At 32.2% G+C, this 14,873-nt stretch overlaps 1 protein-coding gene across 1 annotated transcript; it reads left to right on the forward strand.

Moving 5' to 3' along the window:
- The first annotated feature begins 2,846 nt into the window (after positions 1–2,846).
- LOC110666158 (cyclic dof factor 3) lies at positions 2,847–6,113 on the forward strand. Its single transcript, XM_021826555.2, has 2 exons — positions 2,847–3,146; positions 4,397–6,113. Exons 1-2 carry the CDS (start codon positions 2,994–2,996, stop codon positions 5,669–5,671), a joined length of 1,428 nt encoding a protein of 475 aa, XP_021682247.1. The 5' UTR covers positions 2,847–2,993; the 3' UTR covers positions 5,672–6,113.
- The last annotated feature ends 8,760 nt before the right edge of the window (positions 6,114–14,873 follow it).

Here is a 14,873-nt window from a genome sequence, read left to right on the forward strand (position 1 = left end):
TAGCTAAATTTGAAAAGGAAAAGGGATTGTCCCTGGCTGTTTGAGCTATAACTGAATCAGAACTATTTTGAATTGGAAAAATTTGGATCAATTTCAAACTAAATAATAAGGAAACATTGAATTTATGGTTTTGAAAATTGAATTGGACTGACTAAGCGGATCAATTTAACTAGGAATCGGACTATGGTCCGATCTGATTTGGATATTAAATCCTTATTTACGATAACAAGAGAAAACCAGTTTGCATGGATCAAATAATCGATGAACTAAAAACTCAATAAAGTTTGAACTAATTTTTCAATTTGATCTACTCAAAAAAATAAATTTTACAATGAGCAGCAAAATTATATTATTGAACACAAGATCAAACAATATTTTTTAGCTAACCAGCTGTAATTATATATATATATATATATATATATATATATATATATATATATATTTAAAATAATTAATATTTTTTTAATAATTAAAGATATTAATAATTTATTATAATAATATGTTAACTTAAATGATTGAATTATATTTTAATAATAATAATAATAATAATTATTATTATTATTATTATTATTATTATTATAATATATTTTCATTTGTTATTTTATATAGATTACTATATTAATGTTTGCTTTTCATTAATCCGAATAAAATTATTATAAAAAAATTTCAATCTTAATTTTTTTTTAAATAATTAAATGTTATTATTTAAAAATTTTAATTAAATATCTAAATTATTTTTAAAAAAATTACACATTAAAATTTAATTAAATTTTTTTAATAATTATTTATAAAATATATAAAAAGAATGAAGTATCTTTATTAATAATTTTATAACATTTATTTAATAATATACTAGTTTAACTCTTATTAAACTTTATACCCTTAATCCTCTATTTTTATTAGTTCTATGATCGGTCCGAGTCTAAAATCCTTGATTGAATCGCTGACCATGGCCAATCCCACCCTTTGGTGAGTCTAAAAATTCCAAATTACCATTTAAAAAAAAAAAAAAAACTAAATTACCATACTAAGGATTCATAAAAATCTGAAGGCAATGCCCTTAGGTGACCTCAAATGATGAAAATTTCAGAATTTTGGGAATTGTGGTATAAAATAATTTTGGGCAAGTAATGCTAGCTATAATAAGAACATTTCATATTGCGATTCTAATGACTTTCTTTAAAGTAAATTATTTATAATAAAAATAATTTAATTAACTTTTTATACAATTATATTTAATTTTAATTTTTTTAAAACTAAAAAAAATAAAAAATTTTCATTTCAACTATGAAAATTGAATTAGTAAACTTATTGATAATGAGAACATTGGTTCAGATTACGATTCTAATAGGACTAAACTCATGGACATTCAACTTGGATCGGAGACATCAATAGTAATAAGTTTCACTAGTTCGACAACAGAAAGTGATTGTCTAGTATCAACGCGTGCCCTTGAAGGAAGCTCTCCAATAGATTCTCATCATGACCTGTGGATTGAAAACGTTAAACACCTTTCTTTGCCTTGTCATCACCATGAATTTTCTTTTATTCTTAGAATTGCTAATGTCTTAAAAGCTTCATGATATGGCCATCCATAATTGACTTAAATGGTCAAAAAATTCGATTAAAGAGTTAATACAGTTATTAATTGGTCAAAGAATTCGGTTAAATAATCAATTGGTAAAAAAAATGGATTAAAAAAAATAATACAATGAATCGATGAATCATAAGAAATTTGATCAGAATGTTAAGTAGTTCGAATTATATGTAAGGTATCTTGAGTTATTTGATAATCGAATGTTTGAACCTGTAAATTGAAAAACAATAAATTAAATAGTGTGTTGGTAGAATGTTCACGTCGGGTGATTCAAGCACCAATCAATAACATACATACTATTTCCTATGGAAAATCTAGAAAACACAATCGAGTAATTTAGAGATTCTTAGAATAGCTTCTAATGACTCTGAGACGAGAAATTTATAAATATTAAAATGACAAATAAATTAAATATATTTATTTTATTTTTGACATTACTCTCTTTATTCTCAAAAGCTTTTTTATCAAACTCTAATTTACGCGTTGGAGTGGTTGATCAATACACTATCAATCTCATATTTATTTCTTTCATTAAAACGCCAAATTATGTTTAAAGAAAACTCACATCAATTTCACTTTACGTTTAATATAGTCTAATCTCTCTTGTTGCAAATGATGTTTCACGTTGGTAGTCAATTTAATAAAGCTTCCTTTTTTTTTCTAAAAGAATTGAAATTTTTTAATTTAACATATAATTAAATTTGACAAATGAACGGAGCATTAATAATCAACCACGTAATATATATATATATATATATTTTGGGTTTCAATATATAAGAAAATTATATAATATATCTGATTTGTTAAAAAATAATTTATATATTAAAATATAAAAGAGTCCCTAATTAAATGACATGTGTATATTTTGAATAAAAAGTTGAAAAAGAACTCGGTATTGAAAAAGGGAGTGTAGGAGTACTCAGACTTTAGCCAAAGTGGTCGGAAATCCTGAACGCCGAACAAGACATGCATCGTAAAATCGTAGGATATGATGAGATCGAATTATAGGCCTACTTTGTTGCCTATAATTCGATTATCACCAATGTTTTTACGGATTTACATGAACATTTATACCCAATTATCGCCAATGTTTTGTTGCCACGTGGTTATATCAGCCACTCTCTTTCAGACGCCTAAGGTTGACTGGGACCAACTGCACCAAATCTCAGTGCAACCAGGTGGAATAAAATCAAAACTAAACTGTGTAAGGGAAGGAAAAAGGAAAATCTCAAAGGCCACATAAACTTGTGGCTGAGAAATAAACTATAATGATGACGTGGCATCCATTTCTCGTTTAAAAGGATCAAAAACTGAAACACCAAAGTACATTCCATGCCAGATTGCCAACAAAGACAGTGAGATTTATCTCGGGCGTTTACCCAGAAACTTAAAGAAAATGCAAGAAAATACTGGTAAGGATCCCGCCATCAAGCTCTTCGGCAAGAAAATACCTCTGATGACTGACGGTGACCCTCCGCCGATCTCCGCCGAGGACTTGCCTGCCTTGGAGAGAGTTGAACAAGGAGAAGATGAAGAGAAAGCAGAGAAGGTACCAATTTATACAGTGAGAGATTTTTTGTATTGGGAGATGTATGGATTGTGTTATGTGGGGATCTGATGAGCACCCATTTGGTATTAACATAAAAGAATTAATGGGCTGGCTTTACTTTTTTGGCTTCGTGATTTGATTAAGCTTCAAGGGATAGTTTTTGTAGCTTCGACAAACTTGTCAAATTTTTCAGTTTGACTGGATTTTTACTTTTTCAAGTTGTTTTTGACTTTAAAGGCTTTTTACTTCACTTTTCCAGATTTGGCCATAGTGTTTGGAAACTGAGAAAATGAAAGCTCTGTAAACTTAAATTTTGAAATATCATATACAAAATCTGCAAATGTTTTCTCAGTACACTAAACAATGAGAACAAGTAAAATTTTCACCCATGAGTCTTCTTTGTCAACCCTATCTTTTCAAAATCTCTTTTAACAGATTTTAAAACATTTTTCGCTTGTTAAATTAAATTGTTCTCTCACAATCGAATTCCAGCCTCTCACCAATGCAAAATTTTCTTTCTTTTTTTGTTTTTATTTAATTGATGGTGCTGTTCTAAAATTACAGTTTCTTACAACTGCACAGGTCTGATTAGATAAGTTTTTGTTCAACTTCAGATCTCAGATTGATTATGCTTGATTTTTGAAGCCTTTTTTTTTTTTTTCCCGTTTATTAGATTTCGTTCAACTTCAGATTTCTTATAACTCGTATCCCTGGAAAGATTTTTCAAATTTCTTCCTACTAGCCGATCCTGTTTTAAAGGGTTTAATTTTATTGGTTCCCCTTCCTATTACAATCTGACACTACTTATCCCAGAAATATAATTGCAGATTCTACTTCTTGTTTGCCATGAAATTTTGTAAGGGTCTCCTGCTGAGTTTTCAAATTTGTTACTCCCTTCTATTCAATTGTTTCCTTATTTTTTTTAAGCCTTTATGACCTTAGATTTTGTACGTGTCTGTTCCTTTGTGGCAAGTTGACTAATTTTCCAGAACTTTCTATGAGTTCATTAAAGCTGAACATAGCCTTGGTCTTGTCAATAGGACCTCCACACTTGTATGACAAGAAACAGAGGAAGATTGAAAGCAAATATTGGAATTTAATCAGAATTCAGAAATGATAAAGTATATTCATAGGATCTTCAGTTTATTTTATTCATTCCCTCTGGCTTGTTCTTTCTTGTTCTTGCAGAATATTGATTTAATTTACGGCAAATAAATGTAAATAACCAAGAAACTACGTTAAAATTTCAGGATTTTACAGCAGGAAAAGTCCCTGATATTTCTGAAGAAGATGATGCTCCACTGCAGGATACAGAGGAGCCTGCAGATCCAGAAACATCACCAGAGACTAATGTGAACCCCAAAACACCCTCTATCAATGAAGAATCTGCAAAATCAAAGACTTCCAAGACAGAGAAAGAGCAGAATGATGCAAGCAACAAACAAGAGAAAACCCTCAAGAAGCCTGACAAAATACTTCCGTGCCCTAGATGCAATAGCATGGATACCAAATTTTGTTACTACAACAATTACAATATCAACCAACCGCGCCATTTCTGCAAAGCCTGTCAAAGATATTGGACTGCTGGTGGTACCATGAGGAATGTCCCAGTGGGAGCTGGACGTCGCAAGAATAAGAACTCTGCCTCTCATTATCATCACATAACCATTTCTGAGGCGCTTCAGGCTGCTCGTATTGAGGCTCCTGATGGAACACACAGCCCTGCACTGAAAACTAGTGGTAGAGTCCTTAGCTTTGGCTTGGATGCACCAATATGTGATTCCATGGCTTCTGTATTAAATATCGCTGATAAGAAGGTTTTGAATGGCACTCGAAATGGCCTTCATAACTTTGAAGAACAGAGAATTCCAGCTCCTTGCAATGGTAGAGAAAACGGTGATGATTGCTCAAGTGGATCTTCTGTGACAGTTTCCAATTCAATGGGGGAAGGTGGCAGGACTTGCTTACAAGAACATTTTATGCAAAGCATCAATGGGTTTGCCTCTCCAATCCCATGCATCCCTGGTGTTCCCTGGCCCTATCCTTGGAATTCTGTTTTGCCCCCTCCAGCTTTTTGCCCACCAGGATTTCCCATATCATTTTATCCTGCCTTTTGGAATTGTGGTATCCCTGGTGGTTGGAACATCCCTTTGGTGTCTCCTCAATCATCTTCTTCATCATCAAATCAAAAGGCTCCATCTGGTCCTAATTCTCCTTTGGGAAAGCACTCGAGAGACGGGGACACACTTAAGCCAGAAGACCTGGAGAAAGAAGAGACGGCAAAGAATAGAAATGGACATGTTTTAGTTCCTAAAATTCTAAGGATTGATGATCCAACTGAAGCTGCAAAAAGTTCTATATGGGCAACGCTTGGAATAAAGAATGAAACCCTTACTGGGGGAAGACTGTTCAAGGCCTTCCAACCAAAGAGTGATGAAAAGAAGCATGTTGCTGAAACCTCTCCGATATTACGCGCAAACCCTGCTGCCTTGTCTCGTTCCATCAACTTTCATGAGAGATCTTGAAGTGGTGGCATGCAGACCATAAGAGCAAGGTCAAGTTCAACTCATCTGTATGTGGTTGCATCACTCACTGCGATCCTGAATGGATCAATTTAATCACTAGCTTCATTGCAAACAATGTTAGCAGCTAACTGACCGATACAAGGAAGTAGAGGGGCAAGTTTCGGTTTTTGAAGGACTTAGGGAAGGTCTAGTGTGACTAATTTTGTTTTTGTGACACTGCAAACAGATGCCTCTTGTTTTACTTGGTTTTCTGGATTTGTGTTCATGTAAATATCCCTATATATGTGATGTACTGGGCTAGGGTTGTATAAAAATCTTTAGATGTAGCAAAAATCTCTGGAGGAACTGCTCTTAAGTTTTTCATACTACAGCTAGAAAATGGGATATTTTTTCTCCATTTTCCATGCTGTTCTGTACAATAAACAAGAAGTCTTTCAAGCTATCTCTATTTCTGTTCTACATCTAAATTGCATCAAGAAGCATTCAGTCATCCACTTTCCCAAAAGTAAGGAGGTGTAACACATTCAAGAATGCAACAAGAAACAACAGAATGTATCGGGGTTTAACACTATTCGGAAATGTTTCAACAAGAAAATAATATAAGATTGGAAGATGACCGGCAGAAAAAGTCATTGCAATGCATGAAATAATGCTGAAGGGGGTTCCTGGTGGGGCTAAAGTGGAGAAAATGACCAATTCAATAAAAGATTTCAAATTCTTTTATGCCCTCTCTTTGTAGATAAACTTGAATTTATCTCACAAAAAGCCAGGTAGCTTTCCTTTTCATGCTCAGTGGACACAAACAACTTGCACAAAAAAGTAAATGCAAATGAAACTCTTTGATATTTTTCCTTGAATTGTCTTCCACTCTTCCTATCTCTTCTTCTTCTTCTTCTTCTTCTTCTTCTTCTTCTTCTCCTTATTATTATTATTTCATTTTTTTTTATTCCTTTACATTTATTTCTTCTCTAGTAAGACATGATTCCTTGTACTTCTGAAGTATTACGTGCTTCATTTAATTGCAGAGTTGAGAAAGGAAATAAAACTGTGCATTTATCTCCACCTATTTTTCCTTTCCTTTCCTTAACATTTCCAGAAATCAGATCAACAAGTATTAAGGTGATTATAATCGTAAATAATTTGAAGATTCTGAGGTTATTGGATAAAGTATAGCAACCAATTGCATTCGGTTCAAGTTGTGTTAGATAGTGACAAAACCAGAAGAGGTCTAATGTGGTAGAGAAAATGGATCCATAGATTAGGACCCCAATTAGATTTATGACCCTGAAAATTGTTCCTTTAAAAGTAATTGCTAGATATATAAAAAATCTGAACAATACGTGTTCCTGTTTGATGAGGAAAAAGGAATATATGGATATTTAGTTGCCAGCAGCAAATATAGGCCACATTTTGCGTATAAGGTGAGTTGTTATGGGACCCCAATTGCATAGCTGCCACAAATCCTTTTTGGCATTCTCTCTTGTTTTTGCTTTCTTCCTCTTTCCTTTTTGCTCTTTTCTAGTCCATCATCAGTTCTAGCCATGTAACCCATAACTAGTTTGCCTGTTTATCAGCATGAGTTCTACAATAAAGAACAATCGGAAACTGGCTATTCTTTCCTGCTCAAACATTCCAAGTTACAACCATTTATAATAGTTCCTAACTGGTCTAGAAATGTCGTTGTTCTAAGCAATGGTAGCTTAATTATGTTAACTAATCTTGCAGCCACTGGTAGTAAGGGAGTTTAATATCATAAAGGGGATTAACATTAACCTCAAAAAAGGAACAAGAAGTAGTGATAGTTATTATTATGCCATGAAATGAATATGTTAAATGATGCATCATTGCAGTCAGATAAAAGATTAGAACATAAAGCATTCAGATTTAATTTCTCTGAATGCTTCACTTCAAAGGTAATCTTTCATTCTTGATCAAAAAAAACAAAAAAAAAGGGTAATCTTTCATTTAAGGGTTTATATGAATTGGGCAACTTTATCCCATCCAAGGGGGGACTAAAGAGCCTGCAAAAATGTCGACAACCACACAAAAAAGGGAAAAAAATTGAAGAATCATCAGCTCCTTTAAGGAAAATTATAGGAAAAGCATTAGGTTAGAGAGCCAAGGAAAATGAAATAATTCCTTTCATATGCAACCAAACAAAATTTTAAACCTAACAGACGCTCCTTAGTACAATGACCCAACTTTCAGGTAGTCATTAACTATACCCATAAGCAACTTGCACTGCCTCCCATTACAGGTGTGTAATGTTATTTAATTAGTTGAACTTCACAATATGTCCAACTAATGGAAGTGCTTTATTATATAGTCTTGCAGGTGCAATGTTTAATAATATGTTAGGCTACAAAATTAAAATTTTATAGGAGAGAGGTTTATATTCTCATATTATAAAATAAACACCTAATTACTGTAACTCTTATTATTACAAGCTCTATTAATTGTGGTCAAGTATGGGAAAATTTCTCTCGCTTCCAAGATAGATTAGTGGTCATTTGAACTAGAATGGCACTCAACTTTGAATATGCCCATTAATCAAAGTTGACTTCGGTAGGGAAAAGCAATTCTTGTTATTGGGTCTCATTGTCAACCTCCCATTATAAGTTATCCATTGGTCTAGTGCTTTTTATGTTTAGTCTAATGGGGATATAGACATAAGATTGTCAAAGTCTCTTACCTCGCCAATGAATTAGTATCCCACTTAAGAGCCCATAAAATTCTTAGCCTTTTGATTTTGTGTTAAAAAGGAGGCAGAAAAACCTGTCTTAAGCGTCAAGTTATGTATAGTTTCATACAAACACAAGGTGCAACAAAGTCAAAAATGAAAAAATCCTCAATTTGTTGCTGGAGGAAAACGCAAATAATGGTTTGTGTTCTACGCGTGTATGGCATCAAAATATTATCTTCCAATGAGGATGACCAACATGTCACTCAATGTTTGTTTTTGTAAGATTAGAATGAAGTGCTTTGAAAAAGAAAGAGGAGATTTGTTGTCACAGAGAGAAAGAAAAGCAGCTAAAAGAAGAAGAGAGTGAATATCATGCCTTCCCCTTTCCAACAAAATGTAAGAAAAAGATGCATAAATTTCTTCTTTTTCCCTTTGATGGTGGATAATGATGAATAAACAAAATTTTTGGGATATGAGTTTCTTATTTGGTAATTTGCATGTGCCATGGGCATTCCATTCCAAGCAATAGGGGTTTGCTTTTCACTACACTATAAGGTATTCTGGCACGTAGGCTCCAGCCCATATTGCATCCTTCAGCTACTAAGCTCCCAAGTTCCAAACTATGGTTTGATGGAATATTGTTTAATTGTATTTACAGATTCTTCCTGGCCTTGCAAATTGACGGATACAGATGCTCTCCCGCATGGTTAATTGATATTTGTAAATTCTGTCAATTTTAATAAGAATATAGAATTAAAAATGTAGAATTTCAAAAGAAGTTTATGCATACAAGTGTGTCAAGTGTGAGTTTGTAAATGAATTGTAGACTTCCACGCTCTAGCATTGATGTAGATAAAAGTTGAAATAATACTAACTGCGATGCACCGTTGAATTTGAAACTTTCCAATTAAAAACAACAATTCGTTGGAAGTGTCACATATTACACCTCTGTAATGTATAACATGATCCCGTAGTATACCTAATGAATTACTAACTCCATCTACTAATAACCCATTAAATATATTACAGGGGATTTTAAAACAATTTTCTTACTTTTTGAAAGTGGTGATCTTTTCTAGCAGGTATTAAAAACATTTAATTAAAGTTTAAAAACAAGTTTAAATTTTTATTTATTTTTATTTTTTTGCAAATTTTGAAAAAATTTCGACAGAGTGCCGGCTGTATTTGAGAAAACCAAAAAATTTAACTTGTTGAAAACACTTTTAATATAACACTTCATCAAATCACAGCCACCATTATAACTCAAATAAGCACAATTTCCTTCAAACTCCACAATTCAATCAATATGTCATAACTCAAAATTTCAATTCAATTATTTTCAAAAATAGTAATAATTGATTTGTAACACCTTCACTGTAGTAATTCCGTACATTCTACTGTTCCGGTGACCTGTGTCGGTCTAGACAACTAGAACGTCTGGAAAAATATTTAGACCAGAGGAGTCATAAATAACTCAAATAATAATAAGAAAAATTTAGGAAAAATTTTAGAAATAAAATACAGCCAAGTTAAATAAGCCGGTACCCTAGCGATGGGTAACCTAGTGGGAAGTTGCGGTTTTCGCAGCTAGAAGCCCTAAATCTTGGAAAAAATTTATGAAATAATTTTTAAGACTCCAGAGAAGAGTCATTGAGGTTTCTATGGCATTAGAATGCCAAGAAAAAGCTTAGAAAAATTTTTCGATCGGTACAGACGATTTTGGCTTAATAAGCCAAACGGAGGGTATTTTGGTCATTTCGTCTTCAGAGATGGTTTTTGACCAACTTGTCCAATTAAGTAAATAAATTATATGACATAGAATATGAATAAATATTGAAGAAAAATTAATTAAAAATGAATAAAAACGGAAAGAAAATAAAATGATATTAAATAACATTTATGACATTATGCACATGTAAAGATGATGCAATTAAAACTTACTAGCCAATCATGATTCAACAAGCACTCATAAAAAGGATAAAAGGAGATAAAAACAAATAGAAAAAATAAGCTTCTTCCTCCTTGGGACTTCTTAGCCGAAAATCTCCATGGGAGAGGTCATTCCTTCTTCCTTTTTATTTTGCTTGAGTTCCACCAATTTACACCATAAAACTCATAATCCCTAATACTAAACTTTGATAATTGACCTTGGGGAGAAGGTTGGTACCAAAAAGAAGAGTAGAATTGAAGGTTTATCAAGTTGGGAATTCCATCAAATAAGGTTAGTGCTATATCTCTCCATTTTTTCTCTTTAGATTTGAAGTTAGGTGTATGGATTTAGTTAGAAATTCATGAAATTAAAAGAACATATCCATGTATGGACCAACTAAAATTTTTGGCAGCCTTAGTGATGGAAGTGTTGATGAGTTTTGAATGAATTTAAGTTATATATGGGTGGTCTTGAACATGAGTATGAGACTAAACATCATTAAGTATGTTGAATTGATGTATGTGCATGAATGTATATTTAAGAATTAGGGTTTGAGGCATGAAGTTAGGGTTTTGCTCATATATTGGTGAATGGAAGTCCTAATGGTCAATTAGTGACCATTTGGCTGTGTTTGATTAGAAATTGAAGTGAATTATGGCTTTGGATTTGAGGTTGGGTATGCTGCCTTCGGTGACCTGCAGGGCTGGATGTTAGTCTAGCAAGTTTGAGCAGCTATAACTTGAGTTGTGTAGGTTCAATTAGTGCAAGGCCAATTGAACATGAAACTAGACACATAATGACACAACTTTGATCAAGAAACCTTGCCCAGAAAACAAACTTAGAATACCCTAAAAATTGACCAAATCCGGGTAACCAACCTGCTAGTCCTGAAAATTGACCAAATGAACAGTATTTGTTCAAATGGTCATAACTCACTATAGAAATGTCCAATTAACCTAAAATTTATATCAGTAGAAAGCTTAGACAATTTAGGACAACTTTCATGAAGGATACAACTTCAAATTTTGATCAAAACTTAATGAAATTGCCCACCAAACTTAGGACACCAAAACTATCAGAATGGATTTTGCCAAGAAATTCTAGGTACTACCCTATCCGGCCAGTTATGGTATTTAGTCCATAACTTGAGTTACAAAACTCCAAATAGAGTGATTCAAAAAGGAAATTAAATATGACACATAAAGAAACAACTTTCATGAAGAGAATTTTATCAAATTTCTACTGTACAAATAACCAATGGAACAGTAACCTTAGTGCTTGAAATCTGAAAATTGTAAATAATCAACACTAAGCTTTGAAATGGTATTGGCAATCAATGCCAACAAAAATAAAATGCAAAATGTGATATCTTGGTGAACTTAGGCTTAACAAATCTATTATGAATTAGAAATTCAACCTTTGAAGGGAAATGGTCAAGTAAATAATAACCTCAATAATATTAATGCAAAGGACCAGAACTTAAATTGTAAGTGATAAGTTATATAAATAGTGTAATGAATAAATGGATCATGTTAATGTATGAATGAGACATTAGTTCTCATTATTGTAGAAAGGAAAAAGTACTTTGAGTACAATGGTATAGAAGAACAATTGATGTGAATTGCGATCATATGAATGATCAAATGAATGTATAAATTATAATTGGAATTTGTCATGAAATAATGAAGTCATAAAACACAATATATTAATATTTAATGGTACTATGTGCCCATGTATTACCTAGACACGTGTGTCAGATTGGATAGATTAGCATGCCAATAGGGTATTATTTTAGCAGTACTACGAAAAGCTTTATGTTTGTATTCATGATTTTATGCCCACACTCATAGCTTTTATACCCGATTATGTGTTATCATGGCTTTTTAGCCATTCTGACTGCATATGTGGTTGACGTTCCGCGTCCCATGGTATGACGGCCTGAGGCACTGTGGTGTCCAGTGCCAACGACCTGTTATCCAGTTTAGTCAGCCTGTCATAGGTTACTTGGGCAGTAAAATTTATTAAAATAAGTTAAGAATATTAGCAACTGAAAATATTAGCAATTAAATAAATAAGTAAGAATATTTAAAATAAATTAGATTAGTTATTTAGCAAAAAGAATTGAAATGAATTAGAACGATATTAAAATTTAATTATTATGAAAGAATTGAGCGCTTTTGAAGAGAAATAAATTAGAACAAAGAATAGTTAATATTAGAAGTATTATATGAAATTAGATTAAATTCCAGAGTATTCAAATTTAGATATATTTCTTTTTTATTTGTATATTATTTTCTTGTTATATTATTGCACCACTAAGCAGCAATGCTTAGCGCGATGGATTTGTTTCCTCGCGCAGGTACTGAAGGTAAAGCCTAGTGAATATTAAACAGAGATTTTGGAGTTTTGATCTGCAGAAGTGTCTGAAGTATTCAAGGTTGTTACATCCTCAGCAATGCATGTAGATAGGGCCCATATAAGTCATAATTTGTATGTTGTATAAAATGCTTAGTCTATTGTAGATTATGAAAATGTAATTAATAGGTATGTGATGTAAATTAATAAATCGGTTAGTTCATATGTAATTAAATTGTATATCATGTAAATTAATGAAGATTAAAAATTTTTATATATGATTTGAGCATGAATGAGATTGTATGGGTTTGAAGATAGAATTGAAATACATAGCTGATGCATGAAATGATGAGATTTTTATTTTAAAATATTATTAAAATTTTCAAACAGGTGAATAGTAAAATACGTCAAACGATAATAAAATAGGGAAAATTCTGTTAGTTTATCCTATGAATTTAATTGATATGAAAATATAACGAGAACAAAATTATTAAATGATTAAAGTAAGATAAGATCGGGTGCTCCAGCACCAAATGTAGCATGCTTTGCTCGGCTACACTGTAGTCGGGTGAAGGGTGTTACATAATTTCATACACATTGCATTAAAGAAAAATTAATTTACATTTATCAGTCCAAAAGTTACATAGAAAATCTAAAATAATATTATTACAAAATCTGTACAACTGCTCATTACCAATTTACGAATGTACATACAGTCAATTACATCAAAATAAACATGTACAATCAGGGTATAAAATTATACCCCATAAAAGGTCCAGAAGTAGCTCTGAAATCCTCAACAGCTCACTCTATTGCTCTACTAGTCTTTCTATCTGCAACAGCAATAAACGGCCATCACTGAGTACTATGACTCAGTGGTGCATAACATACTAAAATAAAATTTTATGCATAAATCAAATCATGTTTATTCCAATATGGTACTGAAAATGAAAAAAATACAGAACACAATTTATAATTTTAGTCAAAATAGTCTCATTTCGGAAGTCCTAAAACAAATTTCATAAAAACACACAGTTATATCGTGCCATTAGTACAATGTTCATCTCAATAGCCGGAGGCTTATGAGGAATCTCAAGGCTAGCTAGCTCAATCTATAGGTACCCATTCAATTTCTTCCTCTACTGGCACGCACCTCAACACTTCAGCCAGAGAGAGAATTCAAAATTCAGAACTAATTCCTCCCACTAGTCAAGCTAGTGAGGCATTCAAATATGTGGTCATGACACTGTGGTTTCAAAACTATCTTAACAATTTATTAAATATTTATTGACAATTCAAACACATACAATTAAATTTCCAATAATTTAAGTCAAAAACAAAATATTCATTTCATTCACAATTTTCCAATAAAAAAAATCACAATTTATTTATCAAAATAAATTGTCAAAAGAATTTACAGAAAAATTTTATGTTGTGCACAAACCTTGTACGAGTTGCCTCTAGGCCTTGACTCGATGTCTCGGGTTCTTTTCCGGTATTCTTTTCAACTGAAATACACAATTTTATAGTGTTTCAATATCATAACATATAATAAATTCAATCATAAATTCACAATTACTCATGTCTAGCTTTAATATGCTCAATTTAACATTCTTTGAATTTTACATTTCAAGGTTGCTATTCACGATACTATTCAAGTCAAATTATTGATTTTCTTATGCTTAATAGGGATGAGAATTTCAATTTCACCCACATACCACATTTTGGTTGCTTAATTTATTGATTTTGGTTGCCCCTTCAATTTTTAGGTCTCCTAGCATAATTTCAAATTTTCAGTTTTGATGTCCTATTTTGCACTGTTCCATTGGTCATGTTGCTGTGGTAATTTAGTTAAGTTTTCTTCATAAAAGTTGTTCCTTATTGTCTTAGCTTTAATCTCCTTTTTGAATTACTCCATTTGGAGTTTTGTAGCTGAAGATATGGCCATTTAAACATGACTGGCCGGATTAGTTTAACCCAGATTTCTGGGCACCTAATTGGTTATGGCAGTTTTGGATCTCTAATTTTAGGTGGCAAAATGACTTAGTTATGAGCAGAATTTGGGTTGGTGTTCATCATGAAAGTTGTAGTGCTATGTCATACCTTTTTAATGCCATAAAAATCATGTCATTTGTACTTGTATAGTCCAAGTTATGGCCAAATCATTTGGTCATTTTGGTACAATGGCAGTGCACTACACCCGGATTTGACCTAATTATTCATTATGTTAGTGT

The sequence above is a fragment of the Hevea brasiliensis genome, chromosome 17 (assembly GCF_030052815.1).
Source record: "Hevea brasiliensis isolate MT/VB/25A 57/8 chromosome 17, ASM3005281v1, whole genome shotgun sequence".
NCBI classification, from domain to species: Eukaryota; Viridiplantae; Streptophyta; class Magnoliopsida; order Malpighiales; family Euphorbiaceae; genus Hevea; species Hevea brasiliensis.

Excerpts from the sequence above, each read along its gene's own strand:
- LOC110666158 (XM_021826555.2), top strand. The coding sequence starts at position 2,994 with ATGCAAGAAAATACTGGTAAGGATCCCGCCATCAAGCTCTTCGGCAAG. Across the intron at positions 3,147-4,396 it reads ATGAAGAGAAAGCAGAGAAG|GATTTTACAGCAGGAAAAGT; the intron begins GTACCAATTTAT and ends TTAAAATTTCAG.